This window comes from Salmo salar, chromosome 21 (assembly GCF_965601325.2).
Source record: "Salmo salar chromosome 21, fSalSal1, whole genome shotgun sequence".
Taxonomy (NCBI): domain Eukaryota; kingdom Metazoa; phylum Chordata; class Actinopteri; order Salmoniformes; family Salmonidae; genus Salmo; species Salmo salar.
The window spans coordinates 27,820,786-27,847,176 of NC_138311.1; the positions used below are offsets into that span (position 1 = coordinate 27,820,786).

General features: G+C 42.6%; 1 protein-coding gene across 1 annotated transcript; it reads right to left on the reverse strand.

Annotated features, from left to right (window-relative positions):
* Nucleotides 1-830: 830 nt before the first annotated feature.
* Nucleotides 831-25,738, reverse strand: LOC106582043 (uncharacterized). Its single transcript, XM_014164735.3, has 14 exons — nt 25,653-25,738; nt 25,205-25,330; nt 24,791-24,889; nt 24,629-24,691; nt 24,368-24,526; nt 23,995-24,144; nt 23,717-23,875; nt 19,336-19,491; nt 19,107-19,231; nt 18,815-19,033; nt 18,066-18,537; nt 7,350-7,465; nt 5,759-5,824; nt 831-5,465 (listed from the first exon to the last, which is right to left on the reverse strand). Exons 1-14 carry the CDS (start codon nt 25,681-25,683, stop codon nt 1,113-1,115), a joined length of 6,294 nt encoding a protein of 2,097 aa, XP_014020210.2. The 5' UTR covers nt 25,684-25,738; the 3' UTR covers nt 831-1,112.
* Nucleotides 25,739-26,391: the final 653 nt, after the last annotated feature.

Genomic DNA, 26,391 nt, shown 5'->3' on the forward strand with positions numbered 1-26,391 from the left:
ACTAACCCTAGATCCTAACCCTAATTCTAATCCTAACACTAATTCTAACCTTAACCCTAAACCCCCTAGAAATAGTATTTGACCTCGTGGGGACTAAGAAAATGTCCCCAGTTAGTCAAATTTTGTTTGTTTACTAGTTTACTATTCTTCTGGTCCCCACAAGTATAGTTAAACACGTCCACACAAACACGGAAAGAGATCTCACACAGACACGCGCACATGAGTGGTGAGAGAAAGTATACAGCTGATGAAAGACTCTCCACCACCACCACACACACACACACACACACACACACACACAGTTCTCCTGGCAGGCAGGCAGCCAAAGCTGTGTGTGAGTTTGAGAGCGCATGAGCATGTCCGTGTGTGTGTGTGTGGTGGTGGCGAGTCTGGTCTCTTTAGGGGCGAGTCTCCACATGAAGGTGTTAAAGTGCTCCTTGTCTTCACAGGAAACAGGAGAGGGTACTGTGAGTCAAACAGAGCTTCTGTGCAGTAGCCTCTCAGGATCTATAATAACAATAACACCAAACCAGACTGAACTAGGCTGAAACACAAAAAACTGCATGTGTGTGCTCGTGACTGTGCACGTGTTTGTTTCTCCTACATGTACTGCAGAAATGGATGTTTTAGATTCCAGAAGTGGATCCCATGTCTTCTGCTGGCTCCAAGTGCCCTTCCAGATAGTCATAGTACATTCATCTATAATTACAGTATACTGAACTCTAGAGGTTAATGATACCCTATCACCTAGGTATAGAGACAGAACAATCATCTTTTACTATGTCTACTATATCTACTAGAAAAACAGTCTTTGCTCCTGACAGTCCTGGGAAGTTCTCAATTTCTCTTTATTTAATACAAATATCTGTATATTACAATTCAGTACAGTATAGTGCATGAGTACACTCAGTTCAGTACCTTACAGTACAGTGGGCATATTGTGTAAATTGTATGCAGATATTGATTAAATTCAAGGAGTTTACGTAGGGTCGTGCTGTATATTGAGCACCTGCTTAGTTTTCTCAGGTCCAGACCAATTCCAGCCGTTATTAACAGTCAGGTTATGGGTTCTGACCCAAATAAAATTGGGAACCATTGATGTCCAGTATATTTCACTTCAGCTCCAGGTACTGGGGTAAGACATTGTTCCAGAACTGTTGGGATTCTTGGGTTCCATTGGCCTGTTTTCCCCCTGTGGTCCTCTGCTTGGTGCGGGCCGGTGGTTTGGGTTTCTCCATTGGGGGCTCTTCCTTCCCTTTCCTGCTGGGGGGAGCTGCTTTAGGTGGTAGGCTCAGTGACCCTTTCTTTATCCCTTTCTGTGATTTTCTCTCTTCTTCTTCTTCCTCTTCTTCTTCCTCTCCCTCCTCTTCCTCTCCTTTACTATCTTTCTCCTCCCTTTCTTCCTCCTCTTCCTCTTCTTCTCCTTCCTCCTCTCCCGCTTCCTCCTCATCCATCTCCTCTTTCTGTTCACATGCGCCCTCTTCTTCCTCCTCTTGTTCTACCTCCCCATCACTTGTCTTATTTTCTTTCCCTTCTTTTTTACCCCCCCCCTTCTCCTCCCCCTCCCAGTTGTTTCCCCTCACTTCCTCTTCTTCCTTCTCGTCTTCCCCCTCTTGCCACTCCCTTTCCTCTTTTTGTTTATTTGCTTCCTCATCTCTCTCTTCACTCACTCCTCTTTCCTCTTTCTCATCTTCCTGTTGTTCACCATCCCCCTCCTTTTCACTGTCATCCTCTCCTTTCTCCTCATTATTCTCTTCTCTTTCTTTCATATCCTCATCCTTTCCTTCTCCCTGATCTTCTCTATCCTTAATTTCCTCTTCTTCCTCCTTCCCTTCACCCTCTTCCTTTCCTTCATCCTCCCCTTCTCCTTGGTGTCTTTCTTCTTCCTCCTCTCCCTCTTCCCCTTCCTCTCCTTCCTTTTCTCCCCCTGCATCTTTGTCTCCCCCTTCTTCTTCTTCTTCTTCTTCCTCCTCCTTACCTTTTCCACCTTCAACCGCTTCCTCTCCCCTGGCTTGTTTCTCATCATCTTCTCGTCCCTCCTCACCCTCTTCAACTTCGTTGTTCTCATCCTCTTCATCTTCCTTTTCATCCTCTTCTTCCTCACCCTCAACTGCTTCCCCCTCTCCTGCATCATCCTCATCTTCTCCACTTTCTTCATCCTTTCCCTCATCCTCTTCTTCCTCCCCCTCCTCCTCACTTACACCTGCCTCCTCCTCCCCCTCCTCCTCATTTTCTTTACTTTCACTACCTTCCTTATCCTCTCCCTCTCCTTCCTCCTCTGCTCCACTCTCTTCATCTTCTTGGTTCTCTCCTTCCTCCTCTGCTCCACTCTCTTCATCTTCTTGGTTCTCTCCTTCCTCCTCTGCTCCACTCTCTTCGTCTTCTTGGTTCTCTCCTTCCTCCTCTGTTCCATACTCTTCCTCTTCTTGGTTCTCTCCTTCATCCTCTGCTCCACTCTCTTCATCTTCTTGGTTCTCTCCTTCCTCCTCTGCTCCACTCTCTTCCTCTTCTTGGTTCTCTCCTTCCTCCTCTGCTCCACTCCCTTCGTCTTCTTGGTTCTCTCCTTCCTCCTCTGCTCCACTCTCTTCGTCTTCTTGGTTCTCTCCTTCCTCCTCTGCTCCACTCTCTTCGTCTTCTTGGTTCTCTCCTTCCTCCTCTGCTCCACTCTCTTCCTCTTCTTGGTTCTCTCCTTCCTCCTCTGCTCCACTCTTTTCGTCTTCTTGGTTCTCTCCTTCCTCCTCTGCTCCACTCTCTTCCTCTTCTTGGTTCTCTCCTTCCTCCTCTGCTCCACTCTCTTCGTCTTCTTGGTTCTCTCCTTCCTCCTCTGCTTCACTCTCTTCGTCTTCTTGGTTCTCTCCTTCCTCCTCTGCTCCACTCTCTTCCTCTTCTTGGTTCTCTCCTTCCTCCTCTGCTTCACTCTCTTCGTCTTCTTGGTTCTCTCCTTCCTCCTCTGCTCCACTCTCTTCCTCTTCTTGGTTCTCTCCTTCTTCCTCTGCTGACTCAGTAGCTTTACTTTCTTTACTTTCTGCTTTTTCTGCTTGTTTATCTTCTTTCTCTTCTGCTGATCCCTCACTCTTGCTCTCAGCCTCATTTCCTGATTCATCACCACTCTCCTCCTTTTCATACTCACTCGAATTGCTCTCCTCCTCTTCCTCTATTTTTTCATCCCCACTCTCTTCATCACTGGACTCTTCTTCACTATTCTCCTCCTCTCCACTTGTCCCAGAACCACTTTCGCCCTCTTCTCCTTCCCCCTCACTCTGTGCACTCGTCTCCTCTCCCTCCTCCTCTAGGCTTGCCTCAGAATCACTCTCTTTGCTCTCCTCCCCATCACTTGTCCCCTCACTATCACTCTTCTCTTCTTTCTCCTCCCCCTGTACTGCACCCTCATCACTTTTCTCTTCTTCCTCCTCCCCCTTTATTGTCGCATCACTATCACTCTTCTCCTCTCCCTGTTCCCACTCTCCTGTCCCCTCACTCTCACACCTCTCGTCTTCCTCCTCCCCCTCTCCTGTCCCCACACTATCACTCTTTTCTTCTTCTTCCGCCTCCCCTACACACTTTTCTTCTGCCTCCGCGCCCTCGCTGTCTTCACTCTTTTCTTCTGCCTCCACGCCCTCGCTCTCTTCACTCTTTTCTTCTTCCGCACCCTCGCTGTCTTCACTCTTTTCTTCTCTACCCTCCTCTCCCTCTCCGCTGGCCACAGTATCACTGTCTTCACTGTTATCTTCCAGACCCTTAACACTTCTGTCATCCTCTTCCTCTTGTTGGGTGCTCTCCATTTCTGTCCCATCTCCATGTCTCTTTGTGGACTCTTTATCTTCATCATCCTCAGCTTCCGAACTTTGACTACTAGAGATCTCATCATAATCGACCTTGGCCTGACCTCCTGACCTCTCGCTAGCAGCCTCTGTGGTTTCTGGGTCCTTCTCAAAACTCCTGCTCCCCACTTCCTGATCAGAATTCCCGAGGGTGCTGATGCGGGCGTCGGTCCTCTTGCTTTGCTCAGCTGTGCTTGGATCTGATGTTGAAGAAGAGGGTGATGTGGAGGAAGGCTGGGTGATGGCGCTCTGTTTGGTGAACCTCTCTACCCGGCTGAACCGCCGAGGAGGGATAGAAGTGTCTGTGTCACTCTCCGACTGAATCCCCCTCATGCTCGTCACCGCCTCACTCAGGACCCCCATGGCTGCCCCCGCCATCCCCACATCTGGAAGGAGAGAGGCTGCATCGCTGAGAAATCCTCCCCAGCTAGGCTTCCCCTCCTGGGATTCATCAAAGGCATCTTCCCCTGGGACCTCCACTCTATCCCTGACCTGACAGACAACCAGTGACTTTGTTGACTTCTTATCTCCAGCATTTTGAGGTAGTGCATCTGATAATGAGAGTGATGTGACTGGTGATTTGGCCTTTGAGGTAGTTTCTACTAAGACTGCTTGGCTGGAAACCTCTGTCGGCTTGCTTTTCAGTTTCACTGGGGCTCCCTCTAACTCAGTTAGTTTCGCGTCAACATCTTTAGGTTTGGGCACATTTTTTGTTTTGGTGGGTGCACTCTCTTTTTCTTTGACTTTGCCTTTATCTTTAACTGCCATTTTGTTCCCCACAGTTGTCCCTGACTCGTTGAAAGTAATAGACTCTTCCATCTTCTCTTCATTCACCTCTTTTGCCTTCTTTTTTACCTTTATTGGAGTGCCTTTACCTTCAGATGGTTTGTTATCATCTACAATCTTCTTGGGAATGCTCTTTACTTTCAAAGGAGTGGTTTCAGCAATAGCCTTAATTGGAGTTGTTTCCTTCTCCACAGGTTTACCTTTAACTTTGACTGGAGGGGACATGATCTCTTGAAGTGGTTTATTTTGAACTTCAAAAGTTTTAGTATCTTCCTCTGCAATCTTAGATTTCTTGTCTTTGGATGCCTCAACCTCCTTACCTTGAACTTTTACAGGGCCTTTACCTTTCATCTCTGTACCTTTATTCACCTCAGACAGCTTGCTTTGACCATGTTTTGGAGTGCTGGATTTATATTCAGACAGTTTGTTTTGACCATGCTTTGGACTACTGGGTTTAGACACAGATATCTGGATCTGGCTCTGTTTAGGAGTGCTAGGTTTCGATACGGATAACTTGCTTTGTTTCATTGCAGGTGAAATTGGCTTAGACCCTGCTTTACCTGTGCTTTGCAGATTATTACCCGTCAGTTTACTGGTGTTCACTTTGATGCCAGCCTTTTCTGCTGTCAGAGCAATGTTTTCCTTGCCGCTGGCTGGGGTCTGAGGATTCATTAAGCATTTTGGGCTCTTTGGGGGCGTGCCCTCTGCCTTTAACGAACTCAAGCTGGAGCCTCTCAGAAGCTCGGTGGGAAGGGCCTTATGGAAAAGTAGCTGCGGCTTCTTGTTGGCCGAGGCTTGTTCAACCTCCATTTCTGCCTCCTTAACAGCTCTCCTCAGAGCCCGACCCTTTTTATGTCCCTGGAGAGATAGAGAAAGAGTGAAGGGGACAGAAAGAGAAAGACAGCGGAAGACAGAGAAAGTTGTAAAGAGAAATAAAAGTAAGAGAGCAAAGGAAGAATTAGATAAAAACAGGATAAGGTTTTGCAAAAAGAGAGAATATTCAAAGAGTAGAGAAAAAGAGAGAAGGATTTGAAACATAAAGAGGAGACGGTAAAGTGTAAAGCAGAATAAAGTAGCTAAATGTACAGTGTAATAAACTTGTAGATGTCAGTCCTTATTTCCTCTCCCTTCCAGTAAATACAATAACATACCTTATCCTTCTGTTCTGCAGATGTAGTCCCAGTCTCATCGCCATAATCTCCTCCTGATGGTGATGCCTGCCTCAAAGAGAACGGGACACAAGTCTCACAACCAAACTCAACATCTCATTGAACTATATAGATACGGCAATACCTACATAGAAGTTCTTGCAATGAAACCACTATAAAGGGTTACAACACAAAAGCTATAATCTTCTTTCCATCAGGAATGTAAACAAAGTGTGTGTAATCAGCTTTCCTGCAGGCAAGCATGAGCCTACAAACCGCATAACTAGAGGCCGGTAGGAAGAACTAAGACGCATGGCGATTCAATCCCTCAATTTTTTCCCCATCTTTGCTGGAAATAAATGATAATCTGAGATAATGAGAGGGTGCTCATTGCCAAGGCAACCTTTATTAGAAGATTTTCCATACAATTCATTAACATATGCACCTTCATCAACGTGTGCCAAACTCATCTATCTCATACATTCTCATATACTACACCTCAGAGGCTCTCTATGGACTAGATAAAACCTGTACAGTATACACACAGGCTCATATCACACAAGACACTGTAACGGCTCTGTGTAAAGTATGACCTCAGATGCATGGGAGAGGAAGCACAACAAAAAGAAAAGCCTGGTCTTCCCAATATCATGTGTTTCTCTAGCTGCTCTCGCTCCTCCACGTCTGTTGTTCACAGTGCTGGATGTCATTGTGTGCTGCAACAAGCATGGTCTGATGAAGACTGTGATGAAGATATTGTTGGTAAAAACATTGTGCTTGTATCACTAAAAGCATCCAACTTCTGTGGCAGTGTTTGGCTGTGTGTAGCTAAATACGCTTCTCATCTGAACACAGGAGACTCCCTCACAGTCTCCCTCAGCAGGAGTCATGGAAACATGGACGTGAAGTGTGTCGTCATCCCAGCCACGTCAACACTATGGATTAGCTACACACAAGGAGGTGCTGTATGTGTATGTGTGTGTGTGTGTGTGTGTATGTGTATACTTGTTCTGTGTGTGTATGTTGATGGGAGGGATGGTGGCAGGGACAGGGGTTAAGCTCAAACACATTTGTTTATTGGCAGGAGCCATCTGTAGCACTGAAGCTGCCTTAAGGAGATTTATGACATATTTTCTTGGAAAAGCTAATGAGTATGAGACAGATACAGAAACAGATGGAGAGATCCCAAACCAAGTACAATTAAAATGAATGGTTTTGGGTTTCCCCCCCAGTGTTCCACCAAATGGAAAATGCCCCCCTATCTCTCTCTCTCTCTCACACACACACACACACACACACCCACACACACACCCACACACACGCACACCAGAGTGCGCTGAGCTATGCACATTTTCCTGGAATACTCAAAGACTGCCTGCAAACACTGTTTCCTGCCTTGGAGCACACAGACCCCAGACCAAAGTAAAGGAGAACAGAAAACCCAGACAAATGTAGAGGGGAACAGAGACCATTATGATCCCAGGCCAAAGACATGGAGCCCCCATACTGTACCTCAGAAGAAAGCAAGACAGCATACCTACACATAACACATGCTACAAATGGTAATATTCTATAATAAAACCACTGTACTCACCAGGTCTGGCAACATGTCTTTATTGTCCTCTTCATCCATGACATCCATGTTCTTCTCCAAATTCTCAATGAGCATCCGGCTGTCAGTTGCTTCTGTCACAGTGTCCTCGATCCTCTCTGTAAACACAGATACTGAGAACATGGCTGCACTGGGATAGGTCCAGACTTGGGTTCAAATATTTCAAATATCTCAATTACTTTCACAAACATTCAAAGTAAGTATTCAGATATACAGTACCAGTCAAAAGTTTAGACACACCTACTCAATGGTTTTTCTTAATTTTTTACTATGTTCTACAATGTTGAATAATAGTGAATATATCAAAACTATCAAATAACACATATGGAATCATGTAGTAACAAAAAAGTGTTAAACAAATCAAAATATATTTTAGATTCTTCAAAGTAGCCACCCTTTGCCTTGATGACAGCTTTGCACACTCTTGGCATTCTCCAAACCAGCTTCATGAGGTAGTCACCTGGAATTAATTTCAATTAACAGGTGTGCCTTGTTAAAAGTTAATTTGTGGAATTTCTTTCCTTCTCAATGTGTTTGATCCAATCAGTTGTGTTGTGACAAAGTTGGGGTAGTATACAGAATATAGCCCTATTTGGTAAAATACCAAGTCCATATTATGGCAAGAACAGCTCAAATACGCAAAGAGAAACGACAGTCCCCATTACTTTAAGACAGGATGACAAATCAGAGCAAGATTACTGAATGTAAGTACATTATTTACCTTCAGAGGTGAATATATCAAACCAGTTGAAATGATAAAAGCGTTTTGTTGTTGTGTACTCTCCTCAAACAATAGCATGGTCTTTTTTCACTGTAATAGCTACTGTAAATTGGACAGCGCAGTTAAATTAACAAGAATTTAAGCTTTCTGCCCATATAAGACATGTCTACTCTATGTCCTGGAAAGTTGGCTGCTATTTACAACATCATTCTAGTCACATTAGCGCATGTTAACAACAGCCGTTCCGGTTTAAGGACACCGATCTTAAAACCTCTATGGGACCGGCGGGACGAATTCGTCCCACCTACGTAACATCCACTGCCAGCCTGTGGCGCGATTTTCAAAATCTTCAAAATCCTATTACTTCAATTTCTCAAACATATGACTATTTTACAGCCATTTAAAGATAAGACTCTCGTTAATCTAACCACACTGTCCGATTTCAAAAAGGCTTTACAACGAAAGCAAAACATTAGATTATGTCAGCAGAGTACCAAGCCAGAAATAATCAGACACCCATTTTTCAAGCCAGCATATAATGTCACCAAAACCCAGAAGACAGCTAAATGCAGCACTCACCTTTGATGATCTTCATCAGATGACAACCCTAGGACATTATGTTATACAATACATGCATGTTTTGTTCAATCAAGTTCATATTTATATCAAAAACCAGCTTTTTACATTAGCATGTGACGTTCAGAACTAGCATACCCCCCGCAAACTTACGGGGAATTCGCTAACATTTTACTAAATTACTCACGATAAACGTTCACAAAAAGCATAACAATTATTTTAAGAATTATAGATACAGACCTCCTCTATGCACTCGATATGTCCGATTTTAAAATAGCTTTTTGGTGAAAGCACATTTTGCAATATTCTAAGTACATAGCCCAGGCATCACGGGCTCGCTATTTAGACACCCGGCAAGTTTAGCACTCACCATAATCATATTTACTATTATAAAAATGTCATTACCTTTTGTTGTCTTCGTCAGAATGCACACCCAGGACGTCTACTTCAATAACAAATGTTGGTTTGGTCCAAAATAATCCATCGTTATATCCGAATAGCGGCGTTTTGTTCGTGCGTTCCAGACACTATCCGAAATAGTAAAGAAGTGTCGCGCGCTTGGCGCAATTCCTGACAATAAAATTCAAAGTATTCCATTGCCGTACGTCGAAGCATGTCAACCGCTGTTTAAAATCAATTTTTACGTCATTTTTCTCGTAGAAAAGCGATAAAATTCCGACAGGGAATCTCCTTTTCGGCAAACAGAGGAAAAAATCCCAAAGGCGGGGGCGGTCGGGGTCACGCGCATAAGCTAGTGTCTCTTGATGGGCCACTTGAGAAAGGCGATAATGTGTTTCAGCCTGGGGCTGGAATGACGACATTCTCTTTTTTCCCGGGCTCTGAGAGCCTATGGACGACGTGGGAAGTGTCACGTTAGAGCAGAGATCCTTAGTAAATGATAGAGATGGCAAAGAAGTTCCAGAAATGGTCAGACAGGCCACTTCCTGTAAAGGAATCTCTCAGGTTTTGACCTGCCATTTGAGTTCTGTTATACTCACAGACACCATTCAAACAGTTTTAGAAAATTTAGGGTGTTTTCTATCCATATGTAATAAGTATATGCATATTCTAGTTACTGAGTAGGAGTGGTAACCAGATTAAATCGGGTATGTTTTTTATCCAGCCGTGTCAATGCTGCCCCCTAGCCCTAACAGGTTTTAAGACATGAAGGTCAGTCTATCCAGAAAATGTCAAGAACTTTGAAAGTTTCTTCAAGTGGAGTCACAAAAAACATCAAGGCTATGATGAAACTGTCTCTCATGAGGACCGCCACAGGAAAGGAAGACCCAGAGTTACCTCTGCTACAGAGGATAAGTTCATTAGAGTTAACTGCATCTCAGATTGCAGCCCAAATAAATGCTTCACAAAGTTCAAGTAACAGACACAAACTCTAAACATAAACTGTTCAGAGGAGACTGCATGAATCAGGCCCTCGTGGTAAAATTGCTGCAAAGAATCCACTACTAAAGGACACCAATAATAAGAAGAGACTTGCTTGGGCCAAGAAACACGAGCAATGGACATTAGACAGGTGGAAATCTGTCCTTTGATGTGATGAGTCCAAATTTGAGAGTTTTGGTTCCCACCACCGTGTCTTTGTGAGACACAGAGTAGGTGAAAGCTAGGATCTCTGCATGTGTGGTTCCCACTGTGAAGCATGGAGGAGGAGGTGTGATGTTGTGGGAATGCTTTGCTGGTGACGCTGTCTGTGATTTATTTAGAATTCAAGGCACACTTAGCCTCTTAGGGCTAGGGGGCAGTATTTACACCGCCGGATAAAAAACGTACCCGATTTAATCTGGTTACTACTCCTACCCAGTAACTAGAATATGCATATACTTATTAGATATGGATAGAAAACACCCTAAAGTTTCTAAAACTGTTTGAATGGTGTCTGTGAGTATAACAGAACTCATATGGCAGGCAAAAACCTGAGAGATTCCTTTACAGGAAGTGGCCTGTCTGACCATTTATTGGCTTTCTTTGACATCTCTTTCCAAAACAAAGGATCTCTGCGGTAACGTGACACTTCCCACGGCTCCCATAGGCTCTCAGAGCCCGGGAAAAAGCTGAATGTCGTCATTCCAGCCCCAGGCTGAAACACATTATCGCCTTTGTCAAGTGGCCGATCAAGGGACAGTGGGCTTAGGCGCGTGCACTGGTCGCCCCCGTCTTTCTTTTTTTTCCTCTATTTACCGAAACGCAGATTCCCGGTCGGAATATTATCGTTTTTTTACGAGATAAATTGCATAAAAATTGATTTTAAACAGCGGTTGACATGCTTCGAAGTACGGTAATGGAATATTTAGAATTTCTTTGTCACGAATTGCGCCATGCTCGTAACCCTGATTTACCATTTCGGATAGTGTCTAGAACGCACGAACAAAACGCCGCTGTTTGGATATAACGATGGATTATTTGGGACCAAACCAACATTTGTTATTGAAGTAGAAGTCCTGGGAGTGCATTCTGACGAAGAACACCAAAGGTAATAACATTTTTGTTATAGTAAATCTGATTTTGGTGAAGGCTAAACTTGCTGGGTGTCTAAATAGCTAGCCCGTGATGGCTGGGCTATGTACTTAGAATATTGCAAAATGTGCTTTCACCAAAAAGCTATTTTAAAATCGGACATATCGAGTGCATAGAGGAGTTCTGTATCTATAATTCTTAAAATAATTGTTATGCTTTTTGTGAACGTTTATCGTGAGTAATTTAGTAAATTGTTAGTGAATTTGCCGGAAGTTTGCGGGGGGTATGCTAGTTCTGAATGTCACATGCTAATGTAAAAAGCTGGTTTTTTATATAAATATGAACTTGATTGAACAAAACATGCATGTATTGTATAACATAATGTCCTAGGTGTGTCATCTGATGAAGATCATCAAAGGTTAGTGCTGCATTTAGCTGTCTTCTGGGTTTTTGTGACATTATATGCTAGCTTGAAAAATGGGTGTCTGATTATTTCTGGCTGGGTACTCTGCTGACATAATCTAATGTTTTGCTTTCGTTGTAAAGCCTTTTTGAAATCGGACAGTGTGGTTAGATTAACGAGAGTCTTGTCTTTAAATAGCTATAAAATAGTCAAGGTATTTGAAAATCGCGCCACAGGATTCAACTGGCTGTTACGTAGGTGGGACGATTTGGTGCCACCTAGCCCAGAGAGGTTAACCAGCATGGCTACCACAGCACTCTGCCATCCCATCTGGTTTGTGCTTAGTGGGACTATCATTTGTTTTTTAACAGGACAATGACTCAAAAATATACCTCCAGGCTGGGTAGGGCCATTTGACCAAGAAGGAGAGTAATGGACTGCTGCATCAGATGACCTGGCCTCCACAATCACCTGACCTCAACCCAATTGAGATGGTTTGGGATGAGTTGGACCGCAGAGTGAAGGAAAAGCAGCCAACAAGTGCTCAGGTAATGTGGCAACTACTTCAAGACAGTTGGAAAAGCATTCCTCATGAAGCTGGTTGAGTGAATGCCAAGAGTGTGCAAAGCTGTCATCAAGGCAAAGGGTGGCTACTTTTAAGAATCTAAAATGTAAAACATATGTTGAATTGTTTAACACTTTTATGGTTACTACATGATTCCATGTGTGTTATTTCACATTTTTGATGTCTTCACTATTATTCTACAATGTACAAAATAGTAAAAATAAAGAAAAACCCTTGAATGAGTACGTGTGTCCAAACTTTTGACTGGTATTGTATAGATACATACACACATATATATATATATATATATATATATATATATATACATACATACATACACACACACATATACATATATATATATATATATATATACATACATACACACACACATATACACACACATATACATTATATATATATACAGTACCAGTCAAAAGTAGGTGTGTCCAAACTTATATACACAGTACCAGTCAAAAGTTTGGGCACACCTACTCATTCTAGAGTATTTCCTTTATATATAAAGTCGGAAGTGTACATAAACCCTCGCCAAATACAGTTAAACTCTGTTTTTCACAATTCCTGACATCTAATCCTAGTAAAAATTCCCTTTCTTAGGTCAGTTAGGTTCACCACTTTATTTTAAGAATGTGAAATCTCAGAATAATAGTAGAGAGAATTATTTATTTCAGCTTTTATTTCTTTCATCACATTCCTATTTGGGTCAGAAGTTTACATACACTCAATTAGTATTTAGTAGCATTGCCTTTCATTTGTTTATCTTAGGTCCAGAATTTGGGGTAGCCTTCCAAAAGCTTCCCACAATAAGTTGCGTGAATCTTGGCCCATTCCTCCTGACAGAGCTGGTGTAACTGAGTCAGGTTTGTAGGCCTCCTTGATTGCACACGCTTTTTCAGTTCTGCCCACAAATTTTCTATAAGATTGAGGTTAGGGCTTTGTGATGGCCACTCTAATACCTTGACTTTCAGTGTCCTTAAGACATTTCGGCAGAAATTTGGAAGTATGCTTGGGGTCATTGTCCATTTGCAGGACCCATTTACGACCAAGCGTTAACTTCCTGACTGATGTCTTGAGATGTTGCTTCAATATATCCACATAATTTTCTTTCCTTATAAAGCCATCTATTTTGTGAAGTGCATCAGTCCCTCCTGCAGCAAAGCACCCCCACAACATGATGCTGCCACCCCCATGCTTCACGGTTGGGATGTTCTTCGGCTTGCAAGCCCCCCCCCCCCCCCCCCTTTTCCTCCAAACATAGCGATGGTCATTATGGCCAAACAGTTCTATTTTGTTTCATCAGACCAGAGGGCATTTCTCCAAAAAGTACGATCTACGTCCCCATGTGCAGTTGCAAACTGTAGTCTGGCTTTTTTATGGCAGTTTTGGAGCGGTGGCTTCTTCTTTGCTGAGCGGCCATTCAGGTTATGTCGATATAGGACTCGTTTTACTGTGGATATAGATACTTTTGTACCCGTTTCCTCTAGCAGGTCCTGTTTCCTCCAGCGAGGTCCTTTGCTGTTGTTCTGGGACTGATTTGCACTTTTCGCACCGAAGTACGTTCATCTCTAGGAGACAGAACGCATCTCCTTCCTGAACGGTATGATGGCTGCGTGGTCCCATGGTGTTTATACTTGTGTACTATTGTTTGTACAGATGAACGTGGTACCTTCACGCGATTGGAATGAACCAGCCTTGTGGAGGACTACAATTTTATATATATATATAAAAAAATTGTAGTCCTCCTACTGCTCAAAAAAATAAAGAGAACACTAAAATAACACATCCTAGATCTGAATGAATGAAATAATCTTATTAAATACTTTTTTCTTTACATAGTTGAATGTGCTGACAACAAAATCACACAAAAATAGTCAATGGAAATCCAATTTATCAACCCATGGAGGTCTGGATTTGGAGTCACACTCAAAATTAAAGTGGAAAACCACACTACAGGCTGATCCAACTTTGATGCAATGTCCTTAAAACAAGTCAAAATGAGGCTCAGTAGTGTGTGTGGCCTCCACGTGCCTGTATGACCTCCCTACAACGCCTGGGCATGCTCCTGATGAGGTGGCGGATGGTCTCCTGAGGGATCTCCTCCCAGACCTGGACTAAAGCATCCGCCAACTCCTGGACAGTCTGTGGTGCAATGTGGCGTTGGTGGATGGAGCGAGACATGATGTCCCAGATGTGCTCAATTGGAATCGGGTCTGGGGAACGGGCGGGCCAGTCCATAGCATCAATGCCTTCCTCTTGCAGGAACTGCTGACACACTCCAGCCACATGAGGTCTAGCATTGTCTTGCATTAGGAGGAACCCAGGGCCAACCGCACCAGCATATGGTCTCACAAGGGGTCTGAGGATCTCATCTCGGTAGCTAATGGCAGTCAGGCTACCTCTGGCGAGCACATGGAGGGCTGTGCGGCCCCCCAAAGAAATGCCACCCCACACCATGACTGACCCACCGCCAAACCGGTCATGCTGGAGGATGTTGCAGGCAGCAGAACGTTCTCCACGGCGTCTCCAGACTCTGTCACGTCTGTCACGTGCTCAGTGTGAACCTGCTTTCATCTGTGAAGAGCACAGGGCGCCAGTGGCGAATTTGCCAATCTTGGTGTTCTCTGGCAAATGCCAAACGTCCTGCACGGTGTTGGGCTGTAAGCACAACCCCCACCTGTGGACGTCGGGCCCTCATACCACCCTCATGGAGTCTGTTTCTGACCATTTGAGCAGACACATGCACATTTGTGGCCTGCTGGAGGTCATTTTGCAGGGCTCTGGCAGTGCTCCTCCAGCTCCTCCTTGCACAAAGGCGGAGGTAGCGGTCCTGCTGCTGGGTTGTTGCCCTCCTACGGCCTCCTCCACGTCTCCTGATGTACTGGCCTGTCTCCTGGTAGCGCCTCCATGCTCTGGACACTACGCTGACAGACACAGCAAACCTTCTTGCCACAGCTCGCATTGATGTGCCATCCTGGATGAGCTGCACTACCTGAGCCACTTGTGTGGGTTGTAGACTTCGTCTCATGCTACCACTAGAGTGAAAGCACCGCCAGCATTCAAAAGTGACCAAAACATCAGCCAGGAAGCATAGGAACTGAGAAGTGGTCTATGGTCCCCACCTGCAGAACCACTCCTTTATTGGGGGTGTCTTGCTAATTGCCTATAATTTCTACCTGTTGTCTATTCCATTTGCACAACAGCATGTGAAATTTATTGTTAATCAGTGTTGCTTCCTAAGTAGACAGTTTGATTTCACAGAAGTGTGATTGACTTGGAGTTACATTGTGTTGTTTAAGTGTTCCCTTTATTTTTTTGAGCAGTATACATATATACATATATACACACAGTACCGTTAAAAAGTTTGGGGTCACTAAGAAATGTCCTTGTTTTTTGCATATCTGTTGCGTATCAAGTTGCGTATCTGGAGCATCAACATTTGTGGGTTTGATTACAGGCTCAAAATGGCCAGAAACAAAGGCTTTCTTCTGAAACTCATCAGTCTATTCTTGTTCTGAGAAATGAAGGCTATTCCATGCGAGAAATTGCCAAGAAACAACATACAATGCTGTGTGCTACTCCCTTCACAGAACAGCTCAAACTGTCTCTAACCAGAATTGAAAGAGGAGTAGGAGGCACCGGTGCACAACTGAGCAAGAGGACAAGTACATTAGAGTGTCTAGTTTGAGAAACAAACACCTCACAAGTCCTTAACTGGCAGCTTCATTACATAGTACCCGCAATACCCCAGTCTCAACGTCAACAGTGAAGAGGCTACTCCGGGATGCTGGCCTTCTAGGCTGATTTGCAAAGAAAAAGCCCCATCTCAAACTGGCCAATTTAAAGAAAATATTTAGATGGGCATAAATAACAGACACTGGACAGAAAAAGATTGGAAAAAAGTGTTATGGACAGACAAATCTAAGTTTGAGGTGTCAGATCACAAAGAAAAACATTTGTGAGACGCAGAAAAAAATTAAATATGCTGGAGGAGTGCTTGATGCCATCTGTCAAGCATGGTGGAGGCAATGTGATGGTCTGGGGGTACTTTGGTGGCAGTAAAGTGGGAGATTTGTACAGGGTAAAAGGGATCTTGAAGAAGGAAGACTATCACTACATTTTGCAACACCAAGCCATACCCTGTGTACGGAGCTTAATTGGAGCCAATTTCCTCCTACAACAGGACAATGACCCAAAGCACAGCTCCAAACTATGCAATAACTATTTAGGAAAGAAGCAGTCAGCTGGTATTCTGTCTATAATGGAGTGGCCAGCACAGTCACCAGATCGCAACCCTATTGAGCTGTTGTGGGAGCAGCTTGACTGTATGGTACGTAAGAAGTACCCATCAAGTCAATCCAACTTGTGGGAGGTGCTTCAGGAAGCATGGGGTGAAATCTCTTCAGATTACCTCAAAAAAGTGACAACTAGAATGCCAAAAGGTCTGCAAGGCTGTAATTTCTGCAAATGGAGGATTATTTGATGAAATCAAAGGACACAATTATTATTTCAATTAAAAATCATTATTTATAACCTTGTCAACGTCTTGACTATATTTCATGGAAAACAAGGACATTTCTAAGTGACTCCAAAGTTTTAAATGGTAGTGTGTGTGTGTGTATATATATATATATATATATATATATAAGTAAAAGCAACAATCAAATATATAAAAGCAACAATTAAAGTCTAGGAGGAAGGATAGGCTAGCCAATAAAGTTTAGTCTTAAAGATGGCTTTACAAGTGGGATGCACTGTTGAGCACAAACTTTTGACTGGTACTGTACTTTATTTAAAAACTATTATAATGCATTTGGAAATACACTTGGAAAGTATTTGAATAACTAAAATACACTGACTCAAATACACTCCAATGCATTTAACCCAGGTATTTGAAAATATTATTTGAAATAAGTATTTGAACATACTGTCAAATACAATTTGGCAGACTATTTGGTTTTTACAAATAACCATTGAAATACTGAAATATAAGTCTGTAAAACTTAAATTAATAGCCCAGACATTGATTTGCTTAAATCACTGAACACAACAGGTGTTTATTAGAGAAAGGCTTCTGTTTGAGCCAGGCGTCTACTTCCATAATTAACACAGCTTTTGCTCATTTGCATTGTTAATTTTTGAATTCCAGCATTCACTTCCAGCATTTTAATAAATGTCTTCATTTCCTGCACTAATGTGTTATCATTTACACGTTGTGTCACGTTTTCTCTTAGTATGCCTCTATTCGAAAAATAAAAACTTTTCATTGACAGAATAATTATTCTCCTCTTGACTGTGCATTTTTGGCAGTTTTTACTTTCTCCACTAGAATGTGATCGGCCAATTTCTGGGGGTCTGTACTCCCTAGATTGTTGATGGTTTTTGTGCCTGCCAGTTAGTTAGCAGCGCTCAGCTGTTAGTAGCCATTGGCTAGCAGTTTCTTACTGGCGATAAAAAACGGATGATTGCCATAATGTTTTCAAGTCATCACTGAATTATTTTATTTACCAAATTCAAATATTAAACCTTGTAAATGTCATGGTAATTCATGGTTACCTCGTGAAATGTGTGCAGTTGCCTGGCCATTAAAAGGGACAGGTGTCTATTTGAGACGGCGATTAATTTAAGTTTTATGAGTGATTGTTTTTGGCTGTGTATTTGAAAATACACAAATACACAGAAAAAGTATTTTAAATACCAGATACTCAAATCCATGTATTTGAACCCAGGTCTGGATAGGTCATAGAATATGGGCTGCAGTTATGCCTATATACAGTGCCTTATTCAGACCACTTGACTTTTTCCACATTTTATTACGTTAAAGTCTTATTCTAGAATGGATAAAAATAAAATAAAATCGAAGACAAAAATATTCAAGGGGTCTGAATACTTTCCGAAGGCACTGTGGTGAAAAGGAAAGATAGCATTGTAGGATTCAGCTACCTGTCTGTGGTGAGGTGGGACCCTCAGACAGCGTTTTGGAGGATTGGTTGTCATCTGTGGGCTTTACAGAGGAGGGTTTAGGGGACATTGAGGGGGTGGGGAAGAGTTTATGTGTGGATTTAAAGGACTGTGAGGGGGTGAGGCGTTCTTTAGATGCATATTTGGGTGATTTTGATGGGCTGGGCCTCTTCTTAGGCGAGAACTTGGAGGAGAGTGAAGGGCAAGGACGGTCTGGGAATATGAACTTGGGTGACGGTGTTAATGGGGTTTTGGATCTGGATTTAAGGGACAGAGAGGGACTGGGGGGGTCGTTTGAGGAGGGATTGGAGGACAGTGAGGAGGTGCAGGGGTCTTCAGATGGTGTTCTGGAGATGCGGATATTTCTGGACAGGGGCAGGGAGGCGTTGAGGAAGCCGGACATCAGAGGCGGAAGGTTACGGAACATCTGGCCAAATTGCTCTGGAGAACTCTCCTGAAACACACAATACAGAAAAGTAGATACATCTACTAAATAATGGCTACATAAGGGCTAAATTGCTCACTCAGACCATAATAATAGTATTAAAGAGTAGTTACTTAGACTGGTTCACATAAAGTCGGCTACTACACATGACCATTACTGACGTACAGCAATGTGATGCAACACTGGTCGCTAGTGAAGGCAACCAAACACCACAACTCTGTCACCCTTTATAATCAACACTTCGGATCTCCTTTCTGGAACTGTCAGATATTTTGGCAGTACTCACCCTCTCCCTGCGGCGGGCCCTAGCAGACAGGGTCCAGAGAGGAGGTGTGGTCTGTGGGTTGGGCATCAGGAAGGAGGGGTCCATCAGGAGCAGCTCGGTGTAGGTCTCCAGAGACTCCAGAATGCTCTCTGTAACATCATCCTCCTCTATCACCACTTCCTCAACCTCTGGGAGTCTGGGCATAGCCAGCACCAGCATGTGAGAGCCACCACATGCCACCTGAACACACATACACAGTATTAGCAGGTGCACAAACATAGACACAGACACACACAGACACTACTTGACTTACTGACTGGACACTGTATTTGAGGAACCGTGGGCACAGTGTTGGTCTGAACTGGTTGGTGAAGTTCTCTTCCCCCAGTCCTAGTTTACCCTGGCGACCGTCCCCAAAGGTGTACAGAATCCCACTGTCTAGAGTGAGAGAAATGAGGTCTCAATGGAAAATGCTCAGGCTTCAAATTTCTGAATAACATCCATTCAACAGTGTATACTAGTAGAATAGTATGGAAGATTGCCTGTGATCACTGCAGTGTGGTTCTCTCCACAGGTTACGTGACTGACTCTGCCATTCCGGAAGTGGTCCAGTGCTTTTGGCAAAGGTACCTCGAACAGGAAGGTCCCATGGCCTAGCTGCCCATGCTGTCCCCGCCCAAATGCGTACACATTGTCCTCTGGAACATGGAGAGGGAGAGAGAGTGAGAGAGAGGTGTAGAAAAAGATGAGACAGTTACCGGCTAGGAACAGTAGACAGACTATTTTATTTCATTAACAGTACTGTATCTTTAGTTAGTATTAACCCTTTGACGCGTATGATCACATATCTGTGATCATTGTTGAGTGGTCCCTGCAGCGTACCATCGCAAATATGTGATTGGAACAGTAGCAACAGAACATATGATGCAACAAACGTGTCTAAACAGCATTGTTGTCTCAAAAGCATCTAAACAATGTTTTGTACTGATGATAAATAAAGGTCTTCATAACTTAATTCCTCAATTTCACCTTTTATTGTAAAAGATAAATGCAAACTTCATCATCCAAACATCACACGGAACACATCCAAACTCATTCCATGAACCAGTCTAAATAACAGGTTGTGCTGACAAAAAAATTAACATAAGTTAGCAACCTAACAACTAAACTTGTTTACAATGTACCACATATCTGCTGAGCACAAGGGAGAAATGTAATATTGTTTAGAAAAGAGATGCCTGTGAGCTAAGCTAAGAGCAGCTAAATTCTTTATGCTTGCAGCCAGGTTTGTTTATGCTTGACAATTGAAAACTCCCTAATCCCAGAATGCCATTCACTATAAGACACAAATAAACAAAGTCAAAGTCAAAAATGACTGCGCCCATTGCCTGAAAAATATGAACTTTTCAGCATATTTAAAATATTTGATGTACTTGTTACAGTGTATACAATAACCAGAGCACATGAATTTACCGTTTTTGACAAATCACAAAGCAAATAAAATGTTATCACCTCACAGATCATTACCCCAAATACAAACCTACTGCCTGGCATAACCATAGTGCGAAAGCTAAACAGGGATGAAACCATTTTAGGGGGGTTTGTGGGGGGGGGGGGGGGTCATTTCATTTATGGGGAGTTTTCAAGTCTATGGGCGGAAGAAATGGGGGAAGGTATCGTGGGGGGATATCATGCAGGAAATATTACTACGATGGGGGGATTTATCAATAAATGGGGGGCAAACACAGGAGAAGGTTATATGCTAAATAAAAATAAAACCCCTGGAAAGGTCTAAGTTGGCAACCCTGAGATACCATAGTTACAATCTGATGTTCAAACAACTGGAAATCTCTGACTTCCGCCTTCATTGCGTTCAAGACAACTGGGAACTCGGGAAAAAACGAGCTCGGACTGGAAAAAATATTTTTGAACAGTCATCCACCTCAGAATTCCAACTCAGGAACTCGGGCCTCTTTCCGACCTGAAGATCACTGACATCATGATTTGACCTCGTATTTTTAAGAGTTCCCAGTTGTCTTGAAAGCACCATAAGCCAGTCGATTGAACTATCCCTTCACCTTGTTTTATATAGCATCTTTGGTCTGACATCTTTACATGACAACCAGAATGCATTGTATGATGTCAACAAACATGGCGCCACACATAGCTGGAAAATAGCTTAGCATTAGCTCATCATAATCACTACATCAGTTAAAAAAATATTTTACACACATCATATGTGTCCATTACAATCTATGCAAGAATCGGAATGCATGATTTGACACCAGTACTTGGAAACATATGAATAAAACAGTAAATACATTATGCTCCATACATACATACGGTATGTTACAGTAGAAATGACAACACGATATACAGAAAATAAGGCACTTACTTTGATAGGAATGCACACATGTCCAAAGTTATTATATGTAAGGAAAACAACAATGAAGGCAATGCGGGCGCCAGTCAGAAAATTTGCCAGGGGGAAAAAGTTTGTGCAAGGCCTGTTCTGACTAGAGATGGCTACTTGATCTGGGGGAAACACTGGGGAAGTGATTGGGCTCTTGTCGAAGAGAGAAGTTTGTCCGGCTCAAACATAAATTGTCCGCAACAGTGAAATGGGCTAATTCTTATGTGAATTAATGAGGAGCCGGAACAGACCTCAATTCATAGCCTATAGATAATTAGCAGGCAGTGTGCCTTGGTTTGAGGGCAGCATGGGTTAACTGTCCTATTGCGTAACAATCATATTTTGGAACAGCGATGCATTCTGACTAGAGGGCGACCGATTATGATTTTTCGCCGCCGATACCGATACCGATTATTGGAGGGCCAAAAAGGCCGATGCCGATTAATCGGCCGATTATTGTTATGATTTTTTTATATATCTATATACACACACACACACACACACACATACACACACACACACACACACACACACACACACACACACACAGCTCTGAAGTGACAACGATACTGAAGAGTCTGCTTAGGAGACAAGTACTCTCAACTGTTTGAATAATAAAAATAGAGTTTAAGTTACCTGTGATGAATGCTGAAAACAAAAACTGTAATTTCTATATGCAGGAAATCCTATTTTAATAATGGGCATGGTAAGAATTGACTACCAAAGTGCGAGTCATAATTCCCATGACACCATCCAGCAAAATCTGAAAAGCGGTTCCTTCATTTATTCCATAGGATATTTTTAGATTAACTTAAAATAAGGTCTGTGTTTGGTTTAGGCTTACACCACCTTGCCAATTTTATAACTGTGTAGATATCCATAGGATATAACTCTGATCAATATAAGCGAAGATAAAAAAAATTGTAGAGTGGATTTATGAAAATATGTTGACAAACGTTACCTAGTGAGATTTACACGGGTATTGAAACGCTGAGGCAGTTTAAGCACAAAACACAGACCTTATTTGAAGTAGATCAAGACATTCTCTATGGAAGACATGAACGGTAAAATAACGAAGGAACCCCTTTCAAGTTCAGCCGTAAGTTATTACAGGAATTATGACGCGTCGACTATTTCTCTCTAAACCATATACCTTTGACTATTACGAGCCTGTTGCTGCCTACCACCGCTCAGTCAGACTGCTCTATCAAATATCAAATCATAGACTTAACTATAATATAATAAACCTTACGTCATTAATATGGTCAAATCCGGAAACTATCATCTCGAAAACATTATTCTTTCAGTGACATACGGAACCGTTCCGTATTTTATCTAACGGGTGGCATCCATAAGTCTAAATATTCCCGTTACATCGCACAACCTACAATGTTATTTCATAGTTCTGTAAAATTCTGGCAAATTAGTTCGCAACGAGCCAGATTCTGTATACCCTGATTCTGCGTGCAACGAACGCAAGAGAACTGACACAATTTCACCTGGTTAATATTGCCTGCTAACCTGGATTTCTTTTAGCTAAATATGCAGGTTTAAAAATATATACTTCTGTGTATTGATTTTAAGAAAGACATTGATGTTTATGGTTAGGTACAGTCGTGCAACGATTGTGCTTTTTTTCGCAAATGTGCTTTTGTTAAATCATCATCGTTTGGCGAAGTCTGCTGTCTTTGTTAGGAAGATATAGTCTTCACAGTTCGCAACAAGCCAGGTAGCCCAAACTGCTGCATATACCCTGACTCTGTTTGCAAGAGAAGTGACACATTTTCCCATGTTAAAAGAAATTCATGTTAGCAGGCAATATTAACTAAATATGCAGGTTTAAAAATATATACTTGTGTATTGATTTTAAGAAAGACATTGATGTTTATGGTTAGGTACACGTCGGAGCAAAAACAGTCCTTTTTCGCGAATGCGCACCACATCGATTATATGCAAAGCAGGACAGGCTAGATAAACTAGTAATATCATCAACCATGTGTAGTTAACTAGTGTTTATGATTGATTGATTGTTTTTTTATAAGATAAGTTTAATGCTAGCTAGCAACTTACCTTGGCAACGTAAAGCAAGTGGTTAGAGCGTTGGGCTAGTTAACGTAAGGTTGCATCCCCAAGCTGACAAGGTAAAAATCTGTCGTTCTGCCCCTGAACAAGGCAGTTAACCCACCGTTCCTAGGCCGTCATTGAAAATAAGAATGTGTTCTTTAACTGACTTGCCTAGTTAAATAAAGGTTGAAATGTTTTTTTTTTAAACATTTTTAAAAAAAAGTTTCAAAAAAATAAATCGGCAAATCGGTGGCCAAAAATACCGATTACCGATTGTTATGAAAACTTGAAATCGGCCCTAATTAATCGGCCATTCCGATTAATCGGTCGACCTCTAATTCTGACATCACGCACATAAAACAACTCACACTGGGGCGACCGTTAGAGATATTTGGAACTCACATGTGAAAACGTTAAGAGTAATAGTATTTAACAGAGGTATTTACTTGTGAGTGCCACTGTGTGCTCCCCTCCACAGGACACTTGGATGACCGGGTCCTGGATGCTTTCCACCCGCTGAGGGACTCTGTGATTGGCTAGCTGGTCTGGGAATACACCCAGCCTTCCGCTCCCACTCTCCCCAAACGTGTAGAGGTCCCCATCCACTGGAACAAGCCCAAACCAACAACAATAACCCAGCCACGTTATTATATAACAACAGGATGTGGTATGCATAAGGTTAAGATCCCAATATAAAATAACCTTGCATGTGTGAGTGTATTACCTGTGACGAACGCTGAGTGGTGGTATCCACAAGCCACCCAGGCCACTGGTTGTCCCACCATCACGTCTCTGGGCTCTGAGGCGTAGCTCTCTGTGCCCAGACCGATCTGGCCCACAGAGTTATCACCCCACATGAACAGCCTGCCGTCCTCTAACACAGCACACAGACGGCATGTGAAAGATCAGAAACACACACAGACTGACAAGGAAGCACGACAGACAGACAGACAGACAGACAGACAGACAGACAGACAGACAGACAGACAGACAGACAGACAGACAGACAGACAGACAGACAGACAGACAGACAGACAGAGATAGGACTGCTCTACACTGATGATGCCAGTAAACAACCCATCTGTCGTCATCCTTACCTGTCAGGGCAGCTGAGGTGTTGCAGCCAGCAGCAAGCATTTTGATTGGTGCATGGTCAGAGAAAGGATGAAGCAGGTGGAAGGTGTTTGTGTCATCACAGTGTCCCAAACCAAGCTGCCCCTCCTGGTTACTGCCAGCACCATAAACACGCCCACTCCCTGACAACCATGGAGGAAAGACTCATAAGTAATGATAACAGCAGATATTCATTCATAACATCCTCTCAAGTAATGCCGAGTAAAATAACATGGTTCTCTTACACGTGCACACTATTGTGTGGTCTCTCCCACATGATGCAAACTTAACTTTTTCAGACTTCAACGCTAAAGGAAAAAAACATAGGTTTTAACATTACAAAACGTAGCAAAACTTCGACAAAATATGAGTCGAACATAATCCTAGTACATGATGGACTGACTGACCTTTCACAGCGGTGGGCTTGTTGATGTTGACATTGATCTCTGACCCCAGTCCTAGCTGACCCCAGGTATTACTTCCAAACATGAACAGCCTGCCATGGCCTACAGGTAGGAGAAAAGGCATTACACTTTTATTTCATAAACTGCTAATAAAACTCTTAATTATACTGTTTTTATGCATTTGTTTAAAAAATGTATTTTTATTTGAATGCCTAAATACTACACGTATGGAAGTATAAGACCTTTTGTTCATTGCAATAACTAATTACAGGTTCAATATAGCATCAATAAACTGTTAATAACTATTTATAATAACTTATAGGCATTTTATAAACAACAGACAGATAATTTATGGTTTTATACAGCGTCTCCAAGTCACCCAATCCCATGGGAGATAGTTGGCTACAAATTGAGTACCTGTTATGACAGCAGTGTGATCACCCCCACATGAGATTTCCTCTGGATGGTCATTCTTCAGCCAAAATTTACTGGGCACATTATCAGCAAACTTGCTCTTCCCAAAGGTGAAGACTGCTCCTGTTTCTGTTACGGTAAAAAAAATAACTACTTTCAGACAGGAGAGAAACTATGACATTTCATTGGAGTTTGGGGATATAACAGGTTTAATATAGCCTACAAGGTTTGGTTGTACTAAAATGACCCTGATTTCACTAGGCTAACGTTACAGGAGTAGGTAAATCCTAATGCCAAGCGGTTGTCAGCTACCTATTTAAGTCGCTGCAAGCCAGAAATAGCAACAGGTTAGCGAATGGTCACCACCACACATTAATGGTGCTACACTATCTAAATAATAGCCATATGCATAAAAAAAAGCGAGATAGAGACTCTTGACAGGTTTTCTTACCAGGTATATCAGCCTCCGTCTGACCGGTCATCCCTTCCCTGGCTTCGGAACACCTCACAGATACAGGTGACGTTCCTCGACCGAAATAACCTTCTTCTTCTATGGTATTATGGCGGTCCGCAAACAATCGTTAGAGATGCATGCCACCACCTACTGTACGGATGGTAAACTATGAAACAAATATCGATAGTAGGAAAGGGGGAAAAACCGACATCATACAAAATAAAAAAATAGACACATGAAAAATAAACATCCCACTCCTTCAGTCAAAGTCCATTCAAGTCTTTGGCTAATTTTTCCTAGCCACCGTGCTTCTACACCTGCATTACTTGCTGTTTGGGGTTTTAGGTAGGGTTTCTGAACAGCTCTTTGTGACATCAGCTGATGTAAGAATGGCTTTATAAATACATTTGATTTGATTGAAGTCACATCCCTACACATGGTAATTTTTTCCCAAGATGGCGTAGCAGTCGTACGTGTGTTTTGTCTTGTCCCGTCTTGTTCCGTGTAAATAATCGGTTTCCTAGTTTTTTCCCCGTATATATTTCGTATATATTTTAATCTCACTTTCAATCTACGGACTGAATATACTCTCCTGCAACCCGCCTCACCCAATGTGGTACGGATCTGCTATTTTTATACTTTAGAACCGGAACCCCCATCAAAAGCTAGCCAGCTAACTAGCTACTAGCTAGTAGTCTTCACCATTAACTCGGACACCAGCCAGCCTCAACTCAGT